Raw genomic sequence first — 12,301 nt, 5'->3', positions numbered from 1 at the left:
GGCTGTAAACTACCATAATGCGTCCTCCGATACATGTGGAGTCACCAGCCACTTCTTTTCACCTGACAGTGAGGAGTTTCACCAGGGGGACGTAGCGCGTGAGAGGAACACACTATTTCCCCCAGTCCCCCCCCCCCAAAAAAAACAGGCGCCCCAACCAACCAGAGGAGGCGTTAGTGCAGCGACATCCGGCTTCCCACCCGCTGATACGGCCAATTGTGTCTGTAGGGACGCCCGACCAAGCTGTAGGTAACACGGGGGTTCAAATCGGCGATCCCCGTGCTGGTAGGCAACGGAATAGACTACCACGCTACCCCGATGCCCTTTATGTGTTTTTTTTAAGTGTCTAAAAAAAAAGCCTAAATTTTAAACTCACTAGAGATTTGGAAGATGTAAAGGAAGAAGCCTTTGGGGGGAAAAAACCATCTGATAAACAACTTTGGAAAGATTTTACGGGGAGAAAATGCCTAGATATGTGAATTTATCAGTAAGACAAATGGTGGCACATATGCTAACCTTCCATTCCGAGCCTTCAGCGCACACCTGCACTGTCATGATGTTTAGTCAAATGAATAGTACATTTTGTGCAGCTTTGAAGCTACTTGTTCCAATATTTAGTGAAAAGAAAATCCTATAAAAAAAAAATACTATTCTCTAACACTCAGATGCAAGTCTGTATGTGTGTATATAGACAAGTCTGTTCCAAAGCAGGAAACACAAGACAGCCATCAAGCCAGTCATCAAACAAATCTTTTGGGAGCTGCTTCATTGACAATGTGCTGTGTGGGATTCAAACTTCACGGAAACTTTGACAGCACCAAGGGAGAGTCTCTAGAGATATAAGTAAATGTTCTATATTTTCTGCAGCATAATTGTGAGTCCTTCAGTAAAACCAACCTTGCTGGGCTGCAAAAGAGAGAAACATAGTACACAGACAGGATTCACATTCAATATCTTTGGAGAAGCTGCTTAACATTTTATGTGAAAATACTATAGGCAGATGATTTTTGCTGCAAAACATCATTAAGGACACCAGCCACCCTGCTCATGTTCTGTTCTAGCTTCTTCCATCTAAAAAATGTTACCGGAGCATCAACTCACACACCACCGATCTCAGTAATAGTTTCTTTCCACAGGCAGTCAGGTTGCTGAACAGCTGGCACACCCATATGCACCCAATTATAGTGTTACCATATACTGTACATTGTGTATATAATGTATGAATTCTTCCCGTGTCTGCTTGAGTTTCCTCCGGGTGCTCTGGTTTCCTCCCACAGTCCAAAGACATGCAGGTCAGGTGAATTGGCCACACTAAATTATCCCTAGGTGTGAATGTGTCGGCCATGTGATGGACTGGTGGCCTGTCCAGGGTGTCTCCCTGCCTGCTGCCCAATAAAGCTGGGATAGGCTCCAGCATCCCGCGACCCTAAGAGCAGGATAAGTGGCTTGGATAATGGATGGATGGAATACTATATAGGCTGGCGTTCTCTGGACATACACTCACAACCCTGTATATAGAAAATGACATGTCTAATATTCTCTATAAGCAATACATTGATTCCATACATTGTTTGTAAATATTAATATTCATGATGAACAATGAATGCATGGGTGAGCAAACTAAGGACTTACCACACAGTGATGTAGTCGTAGATTGGTTCTGTGTTTATAATAGTGAAATTGATGTAGATACCATATCCTGGCGGTACCCTGACCATCCACATACAATCCTGGAAATTTGGATACTCGGCTGGGTGCCCGGGGGAGTAAATGGTGCCATTCATGGATGTAATATTCCCACCACAGAGAGCTAGAGGGAGGGAAAGGTGGAAGTCAGAGAGGCTGGATAAAAATGCCAGCCCTGTATTTGATTTACCTCAAGTGATAAAATTTTGCTACTACAGCTGTGCTACCACTAACTATTGATAAAACAAACCATAACTGCATGATATTGGCTGATTCCCGAGACAATGGGGGGGGGGGGGGGGTACATGCCTGTGAGATATAACCGAAGAAGATGGTTACCATCTGCCATGAACCTGGTGACACTGAGAGGTTTTGACACTAAAACTTGTCTGTCATAACCCTGTAAAGGGGATGTGTTAGCATCAGACTCTGAACTGGGACTCGAAGCCAAAGCACCATCCTCATGTTCAAATAAGGACTAAGAAAAAGCCATCAGCAACAGCGTACACATCCAATGTTCAAAAACAAAAATATTTACCACATTCTCAGACAAATATACTACACTCCCTGACTTGAAACGCATGGTTTTCAAAACATCTCTGAGGTTTATAAGAGCTGTCAGTAGGGCTCTGCTGCAGTGTAATGAATGAGAATCCTTAGTAATAAGAATTGTGCAACATCTAAGGTAAATCTACTTCATAATTACAGTGTAAAGAGGCAAAAACTGCATTGTAAGTAAGATCTGTGGATGTTTAATACATCAGTCTAATGAGTTGTGTAGCTTCATCGTTCATTTAAGTGTTTACAACCTCACAGATGAAACTGAAACTGATCTTTTAGCAGTGTGGTGGGCGGAGGGGTCTAACTAAAAGACGACGAAAGAAAAATCTAAGGATTGTAAATGCAGTTTCAAAAATATTCACGGACTGGGTTTTTGCATGTATGACTAAGATGCAGAAACACTAAAGCATAGACCCAGGCTGAATTCATGTCTGTGAAACCAGTCAACCAGCCAATATGGTTTGTAAGGTTTTTCCCCAAATGTACCATAAACATGGGAGGGATTTTTTTTCTTTCCCTTTTTCTCCCCAATTGCATCTGGCCAATTACCCTGCTCTTCCGAGCCGTCCCGGTCACTGCTCCACCCCCTCTGCCGATCCAGGGAGGGCTGCAGACTACCACATGCCTCCTCTGATACATGTGGAGTCAGTCGCTTCTTTTCACCTGACAGTGAGGAGTTTTGCCAGGAGGATGTAGCACATGGGAGGATCACGCTATTCCCCCCAGTTCCTCCCACCCCCTGAACAGGTGCCTCTACTGACCAGAGGAGGCGCTAGTGCAATGACCAGGATGCCTGATGAAGCTGGAGGTAAAATGGGGATTTGAACCGGCAATCCCTGTGCTGGTAGGCAACAAAATAGACCACCAAACTACCCAGATGCCCCAGGAGGGATTTTATTTTTTTTTAGAGCAAACAATTAAAACTCATCATCGTTGTCCACCAATGATATTGGGGCAACGTGAGAAAAAAAAATCGATCAATATTGGTTATCATCCTTGTCATTAAAAATTATTAAATTCTTTGAGTTGTTGTGTATTGGCTTTGAGTTAGATGATGATATTGAATATTATTTGATTTGTTGAGAATTTTACAAATTATTTGAATAAAACCCATAAGTAACACTGCTGTAAACACTGTGGATGAAACAGTGCTAGTTTATAGAGTTTGTAGAAAGCCCTCTAGTGCAGATGAAAGGCTCCGCTGGGCAGAAACCTCCCATATTAGTAAAAAAGTCACTGCCAAGTAACCTTCACATCGGGGCACGGGGTGGTTCCAGTTTCTGCTGACTCCATGCAGGCAGGTGAGAGAGGCTTCTCCCAGCAGAGTGTAACCCTGCAGGCACTCGAATGAGATGGTCATTCCAACGCTGTAGTCTCGGCCGATCACAATACCATTCCGAAATGGTCGTGGGTCTGGGCACATCTGCAGCTCGTATGCTAGAGGAAGAAAAGACCCAGAGCAAAGAGTTCTTTCACAGTGAAAACTCAGAGCCAAGAATCAAGTCATAATCATAATGGGCTGAGAAAGTTCAATCACTAATCTCGTGCCAACTGCTGATCTAGTTGGCCTTAACCATGCATTAAACCAGACATTAATTACACACAATCACAGCTGCCCCTGCTTAAAAGTGAATCAACATTTTCTCAAGATTATCTCTATATGTGTTGGAGAGATTACACTCCATTAGCAGCCATATTATGAGCAGTCTTCTGTGCATCTTTGAAATGCTGGAGAAATTGTGTCTGCCAGTGAAGAACAACAAAGAATAACAAGAAAGAAATGACAAGAACATGTGACTAACAATGCTACACTGTACAGCTGTATTGGCGGCATTGTATGAGAAAATACAAAGCTGCCAATCAGCAAACCAGGAAGCAAGTTTTTCCGGTCATAACTTGTCCACCAGTGATGTCATTGGCGGACACAACTGTGGTGGCGTTTCAAGGACTTGCAGGAGACTGTTCATTATTATGGCTGCTAATGGAGCGTTATCCCTTCAAGAAATATAGAGATAATGTTGAAAAACTTGATTGCTTCCCTTTAAGGACAGGCTATTTAACCGCAGGCTAACCAGTTGTGCTTCTGATGTATGCCTATGGCTGTCATGCTCGTTTCGTTACCACTCAACCACCTCCACCCCAACTACCACCTGTTTGGATGCACTGTACGTACAGTAGGGGGGACTGTGCTCCATGTTATTGATAGTTTTACCACAGACCAGGATCATTCTGTGTACAGACTATCAATTCATCAGCAAAGCTTAACGTCATATTGGCATTTAATTTAGTACAAAAAATACAATAAAAAATACTGTGTGTGAGTTGTCTTGATTAAATTGTAATGTTATCAAACAGTTAATTGGTTAATTAGATAAATGTAAAATGCAATGAGTATAAGAATAAGTAACTTAAGGGGCTAAAAAAACAAGGCCTGGGCCTGTACACATACAGCTAGCTCCTCAGCCTACAAAGAGCGGTTTTCTAAACAGAACTCCATTAATGACACACACGTTCAGCAGACCAACCGCTATCACCTATTCCACCCTCCCAACCCCCCACCCCCAAGGGCCCAGGGTATTTAAAGTACACAGCCTGACAATAGGTTTAATTCTGGAATTAAATGAGTGTCTCAAAGCACCTGTAGCCTTACAGTCATGAAACTATTAACCCATGCAAGCCTATCTAAGTCTCAAGAGAGGCCACCTTTACTCCACTCTTTGACAAACATCTTAGAGATAGGTTTGCTTGAAATGAGTTTCTTATAACACCTAAATGGCCTGGAATTCATTACATCAAAAATGTCCTCTGTGACCCTCCAAAGGGTTTTTTTTTTTAAGCTATGAGTTTGAACCCTCAGCGGGTCCTGAGTCTTGTGCTACACATCCCACTAGCCATATACTTCCACAAAACCAGTTCCTGAACTAAAGATTTTTACTTTTTATTTAAGGACAAGGTTAAAGAGTCTGCCAGTCTTCGTCTTTTGCCTGTGTCCAATTAGACTGGTACTGGTAAAGAGGAAGATTACTTCCTCTTTGACAACTCTTCCTCCCTATCAGCATCGACACTGAAATACCCATGGACACTTTAAAACAAGGACCTGTCCCTGCCTCTCACCCTGGTAGACAATGTGGAAGCCGGGTTTGTTCTGGAGTAGTCACTGTGAAAGAAGAGCGTGGTCTCGTGGGTTGTGCTAAAAAGAGGTTCGGGCACCACGGAGCCACTGAACCGATCAATCACCGTCCCTGTTTCCAGGCTCCCGCTGCGCACCTCCAGGTAGTCATGAACTGCCTCCGTGGAGAAGTTAAGAAACTGCAAGTGGATCCCTGGAAAGCAGAACGCAGAGGGCATTGGGACGAGAAGGGAATAAGGCAACAGGGAATAGGAAACAGGGGCGAAAGAAAGAATAGAGTATTTTTCCCCCCCGTTTTTTTTTTCTGCGAAAGTCAAATTCAAGGTAAACATGAACAAAAGCAGCAACAACCACTGAATGGAGTTTAAAATTTAGACGTTACGGAGAGGAGGGTAAGGAAAGGACAGAAGAGCAGAGAGGAACACAACAGCACGAGGGAAGCACAGAAGTAATGAGAACAGAGCAGAACAGAGCAGAACAGAGCAGACGAAAATGAGAAGCGATGAGAGGAGGGGAGACAGAAAAAAAAACAAAAAAAACGAAAAAACAGACAACAGACCAAAGCCAACAGGAGCTGGATCCTCCAGCTGCAGTCCAGGCTGCTCTGGTAATTCCCTGGAAGCCCGGGCTGAGGATGACGCCGCTGAAGTCTGTCATGGAGCCACCACACTGAGCTGAGGGAGAGCAGCCAAAGACAAAGAACATGTCACCTCTCCAAAGAACAGTTGGGTGGGGAATAAAAAAAAAAAGAAAAGCAAAAAATAAGGGGAATGCTAGTGAGAGGTTGTGCATTGGGTGGGGTGGGGTATGTGTACACGTGTGTGTGTCGGCATGCATATGTGCATGGCTGTCTGAGTGTGTGTTTGGAGGATGTCTCTATAAGAAAAAGGAGTGTGGCTGGTGCGTGCACCTATGTGATAGGCATGTTTGTGGGGGCTCATGAGTTTAGCTGTAAGAGACCCTCTATGAATGGGAAATAGAAAGGTGCCCATGTGGGAGGAGGGTTTGTGTGCATGTCTGTATTAGACCTTATTTACTTGCACTCATTCATCTCTGCTTGCGCATGTGGATTATCCTCTGAGAGGGCATTTGTGAAAAGGCAACAGGCTCAGCATCATTCTTTGTTTTGCAAGGCCTTATATAATAATAACTAGGGGAGTCGATATTCAATATGGAGTCACACAGCTCCGCACAGCAGTGGTACTGAACCCCCCCCCTTCCTGTGACACCTCTCCTCGACTCAGAACACCTCAGCTTGCTTTGAAGGTTACACCCGTCTCCTTTCGTTGCACATAGGCTGTTCTTATGTAAACACCCATGTGTAATGCAATTACAGCCACCAGAGGCATGGATGTAAACTCATGCTTGAATTATTCCTCTCTTCCCACTCCCCGACAAGCCCATTTATGTGCTAAGTGGTTTGAAACACAAGGGGTATATCATTCATGTCTTTGGAGACCACCAGCCTGTGCCAGAACAAGGAAAATACCATCCTGGGATTTAATTGGGCCATTGATGGAGGGGGGAGAGGCAGCTTGTCTGACCCTTCGGTATGTTAGATATGAGGAGAGGAGAGGAAAGGAAAGGGAGAGCGGAGAGAGGAGATGAAGGTCTTATACTCTCTGTGCGGGGGCATGCGATCACTTTGATGTGAGTTTATCTGCAACAAAGCGAACACAGCCCGGGTGCGGGGAAGGGTTGTAAACAAGCAGGAATTCAGACCAATATACAGGAAACACACGTGTCCGAGAGCGGGTCTGTCACGGCTAAAGCTGGGATTTACGACTGCAGTGAACTGTGAAAGCCAACGGGTCAGAACATTCACCTGAAGAGTACGTAGTGCATGCTCATCCGTATGTGTGTTGTGTATGTGTGCATTTTGGTGAAAACATGTACGTTCATTGTGTATCTGTGTTGTGGCTTGTGTGAGTCTGCATGGTCGATGTGAGATGCGTGCCTGCATTTGCTTATTTCTGCATGACTGTGTGTAATTGGCTGCAAGAAAACTAAGTTGAGGGCACTTCTTTAGTCAGTTTTGGAGTCTATCACCATAATAACCAACATCAGACAAGTTGTCATGAGAGACTGTGGACTCTCATCTATCAGTATCAGAAATTAAAATAATAATTAAAAAAAACCCCGAAAAACCCGCAAAGATGGAGCAGAGCCTTTCTGATTATCAACTGAAAGGAAAAGTCATGTATTCATAAGCACCCTGCTAAACCTGCAACGAGTTAGTGCTAGTACTGAGTGAGAGAAAAGAGAAAAGAAGCAAATGACAGGTTGGTCAGAGAGAGAGAGAGAGAGAGAGAGAGAGAGAGAGAGAGAGAGAGAGAGAGAGAGAGAGAGAGAGAGAGAGAGAGAGAGAGAGAGAGAGAGAGAGAGAGAGAGAGAGAGAGAGAGAGAGAGAGAGAGAGAGAGAGAGAGAGAGAGAGAGAGAGAGAGAGAGAGAGAGAGAGAGAGAGAGAGAGAGAGAGAGAGAGAGAGAGAGAGAGAGAGAGAGAGAGAGAGAGAGAGAGAGAGAGAGAGAGAGAGAGAGAGAGAGAGAGAGAGAGAGAGAGAGAGAGAGAGAGAGAGAGAGAGAGAGAGAGAGAGAGAGAGAGAGAGAGAGAGAGAGTGAGAGAGAGAGAGAGAGAGAGATGAGAGAGAGAGAGAGAGAGAGAGAGAGAGAGAAGAGAGAGAGAGAGAGAGAGAGAGAGAGAGAGAGAGAGAGAGAGAGAGAGAGAGAGAGAGAGAGAGAGAGAGAGAGAGAGAGAGAGAGAGAGAGAGAGAGAGAGAGAGAGAGAGAGAGAAGCTGAGAGAGAGAAGCTGAGAGAGAGAGAGAGGAGAAGCTGAGAGAGAGGAAGAGACCATCTGTACCTGATGCCACAAATTCGTTTTCTTATCTATAATATGATTTTTATTTTCCGTAATATGATGAAAGGCGTAAACTACAGATGGCAGACTGTATAGAGGCATGCATTACCTAAACAGAGTGGTACGGGGTAATTCCACCTTCTGACAGGACCGGGCATGCAGGTAATATAGGTATTACCCTGGTGAGAGAAAACACACAACAGCAACAATTTATTCACCACCAATTCGGTATTTGTAAGTATTTGTGCTACATCCTGCAGATCTCTGGAATAATTTAACGCTTTTTTGGGGGTGTGGGTTCCCGGGGGGGTGGGTTCCCCCCTTTTCTCCCCAGTTGTACCCGGCTAATTACCCCACTCTTCCGAGCTTTTCCCGGTCTCTGCTCCACCCCCTCTGGTGATCCAGGGATTGCTGCAGGACTACCACATGTCTCCTCCAATACATGTGGAGTCGCCAGCCGCTTCTTTTCACTTGACAGTGAAGGGTTTCACCAGGGGGACGTAGCATGTGGGAGGATCACACTATTCCCCCCAGTTCCCCCCTCCCCCCCTGAACAGGTGCCCCGACCGACCAGAGGAGGCGCTAGCGCAGTGACCAGGACACATACCCATATCGGCTACCCACCCGCAGACAGCCAATTGTGTCTGTAGGGACGCCCAGCCAAGTCGGAGGTAACACAGGGATTCGAACAGGCGATCCTTGTGTTGGTAGGCAACGGAATAGACCGCCACACTACCCGGACGCCCTTGTTTTTTTTTCTTTTTTTAAATGCACTCTAAAAATCTTGTCTGGAAATATTGGCTGGTATTAAAAGAGGGATGGGGGCATTTTGCAGTTGGTAGGGCAGCCAGAGTAGAGAGGCAGATTTTACAAATGGAGTCAGAAAATTATTTGCCTCGCCAATGAAAAAAAAAAAAAAGAAAGCTTAACATGTTAGTGATGGTGATACATCAATATTTTGGAAGGGATAAATAACACTGCTTTTGTTTACGTCCGTCTGATATGTTCAGATCTATAAAGGTTTCCACGAGGGTTGTAAAAAGCATGAACACACACACATGCACATCCAGCAACCCACACGCCGACAACACAAGCTTAAATGCCAACAACACACAGATGGGGGGAAAAAAACAAAAAACAGCCCCAGAGTTACGACTTGATCAGGCTGGTTTTTTGGTTTTAGGAACTGCGTCTGGTGTATTTCTGGAGTTTCAGCTCGAGGATGTGTGGAAGTTGCTGGTTGGTCCACAGGCTAGGAAGTGTAGTGAATGCCCCCGCCGGGGAAAAAGTCAGTGTGGGAATACTGAGGCAGTAGTTAGCACCATCCATCGCCTGTGGCCTGAGACAGTTCAACAGCTCAAAACGTCACAGCTATCTAGGACGACTGGGGTGAAGTTAAAGGCACTTTTTAACAGATGCATGTGCTTCTGCACCCATGTGCATGTGCACACACACATACACACACACACACTTTTAGACAGGAAGGTATTCACATCTCTCCAAGTGCACAAAACAATACACATCCCTTATCCAAACTGCTTATCCTGCTCTCAGGGTCGCGGGGATGCTGGAGCCTATCCCAGCAGTCATTGGGTGGAAGGCGGGGAGACACCCTGGACTGGCCACCAGACCATCACAGGGCTGACACACACACACACCTAGGGACACTTTAGTATGGCCGATTCACCTGACCTACGTGTCTTTGGACTGTGGGAGGAAACCGGAGCACCAGGAGGAAACCCATGCAGACACGGGGGAGAACATGCAAACTCCACACAGAGGATGACCCGGGATGACCCCCAAGGTTGGACTACCTCGGGGCTCGAACCCAGGATCTTCTTGCTGTGAGGTGACCAGCGCTAACCACTTGCGCCACTGTGCCGCCACAATACACATATGTACACTCAAAAGCACACAGCCATTTTCTGTCTCTGTCTCTCACTCACACAGACAAACACACACTAGCTCATGCATACACAGACACTAACTCAACAACTGTATACACACACATACACTTAACAGACTCTCTGTTAGAGCGTCTCTCTCTCTCTCTCTCTCTCTCTCTCTCTCTCTCTCTCTCTCTCTCTCTCTCTCTCTCCTCTCTCTCTCTCTCTCTCCTCTCTCTCTCTCTCTCTCTCTCTCTCTCTCTCTCACACACACACACACACACACACACACTGAGGGTATTCAATTCAAACCATTGCTCTGAGTGGTGGTAGACGCTACTGAGACTGCGATGATGATACTGTACAAGGCCTGACGGTTTGTCAGCTTTTCAAGTTGTTCCCTTACCTTCAATGTGAAGCCTTGGTCACACAGGAAGGACACCATGTCACCCACAGTGTAACGCTCACCCACCCTCTGACCGTTACTGGGGGGGGGCTGCGGCTCTGGACATGAATCCAAACCTATTGCTTAGGACAGAGTCACAACACAGAAGTGTAGACAGCAATCATTCTTCTGCACATAACAGTTACAAGAGCACTAACCTCTTAAGAGCATTTGACATACTAACAATAACTGCAACTGTTATAGCATAAGTTATAGAAAGTCCGCTTCTTTTTCTTTTTTTTTTAATTTTCCCCCTTTTTCTCCCAGTTGTATCTGTCCAATTACCCTGCTCTTTTTGAGCCGTCCCGGTTGCTGCTCCACCCCCTCTGCTGATCGGGGGGTGCCCGACCGACCAGAAGAGGCACTAGTGCAGCGACCAGGACAAATATTCACATCCGACTTCCCACCCGCAGACATGGCCAATTGTGTCTGTAGGGACGCCTGACCAAGCTGGAGGTAACACAGGGATTCAACCCGGAGATCCTGTGTTGGTAGGCAACGTAATAGACCATTACACTACCCAGATGCCCAAGTCTGTTTCTTTTTGACAGTCACATCTACATTTAATCACTCGAATACCTATGGAGAAAAACATAATTAAATCATACCCAAATATTTTAGAAAATAATTACAGTGTCTCATTTTAGTGGGTTTGTAATGGAAGAACAGAGTCAGGGGTAATTTTTGTTCCTCATCATTACACTGGGAAACCGGGACAAGTCACTTAAGCTTTTCAACTGGTGGTTGTAATGATGAAATCCTTCCCACTATGATCTGGAGCAATCACTGTGAAATTGCAAAGCAATCCCTGAAGTGCAGTTTGAGGCATTGAGCTCCATTGGATCAAAGCGATTACAGCGCCACTGCCCAGACACTGGAGCTGTGTCAAGGTGGCGTAAGTGCTTTTGAGCCAATAACAATCACATCACTGGGATACATACACGTACAAAACCCGAGTGCCTTCAGAGATCCACATACGGTGGCAGAACAACTTCAACAGAAATATCGGCTCGAGTTCCAATTTGACTTGTCCAGGAGGTCAAGACATTTTAAAGCAGAGGAGCATGACAGATCCAGCGCCTCCACTCCGGATGTTTGAGAGCAACTGATTTATCGTTAAAGTTTTGCTCATAAGAAGTTTGGGGTCTTTTTTTTGCCTGCAGGGGCACCATGTTGAGCCAAGCGTTGCTATTTTGTAAATGCCAAGGTGCAGCGCCAGGATGTATCATTCCCCCAAAGTTTCATCATAACTAGGGCTGATGATGTCTGAGGTATTGTGCATAACAAACAGGCGGCTGGATGGAGACTGAGCCATAGTCCATCCTTCGATTGTGCTGACGGTGGGGGACAAATAGGATATAGAACAAATGCAGCCATTTCCCCCCTTTTTTTCTCCCCAATTGTATTCGGCCAATTACCCAAGTCTTCCGAGCCATCCCAGTCACTGCTCCACCCTCTCTGCTGATCTGGGGAGGGCTGCAGATTACCACAAGGCTCCTCCGATATATGTGGAGTCGCCGAATGAGGAGTTTTGCCAGGGGGACGTAGCATGTGGGAGGATCACACTATTCCCCCCAGTTCCCCCTCCCCCCTGAATAGGTGCCCCGACCGAGGAGGCGCTAGTGCAGCGACCAGGACACATACCCTCATCCGGCTTCCAACCCGCAGATACGGCAAATTGTGTCTGTAGGGATGCCCGACCAAGCCAGAGGTAACACGGGGATTCGAACTGGCAAT

At 45.7% G+C, this 12,301-nt stretch overlaps 1 protein-coding gene across 1 annotated transcript in view; it reads right to left on the bottom strand.

Moving 5' to 3' along the window:
- The window catches only part of LOC130118211 (CUB and sushi domain-containing protein 3-like), a 473,370-nt gene that overhangs the window by 112,963 nt on the left and 348,106 nt on the right, over positions 1–12,301 (bottom strand). Inside the window, 9 exon segments of the mRNA XM_056286604.1 lie at positions 1,633–1,810; positions 3,496–3,684; positions 5,362–5,397; positions 5,400–5,570; positions 5,937–5,951; positions 5,954–5,998; positions 6,001–6,051; positions 8,343–8,412; positions 10,526–10,647. Of these exon segments, the coding sequence (XP_056142579.1) occupies positions 1,633–1,810; positions 3,496–3,684; positions 5,362–5,397; positions 5,400–5,570; positions 5,937–5,951; positions 5,954–5,998; positions 6,001–6,051; positions 8,343–8,412; positions 10,526–10,647 (877 nt within the window).

This window comes from Lampris incognitus, chromosome 9 (assembly GCF_029633865.1).
Source record: "Lampris incognitus isolate fLamInc1 chromosome 9, fLamInc1.hap2, whole genome shotgun sequence".
NCBI lineage: Eukaryota > Metazoa > Chordata > Actinopteri > Lampriformes > Lampridae > Lampris > Lampris incognitus.
This window is presented reverse-complemented; position numbering and strand designations above follow the sequence as displayed.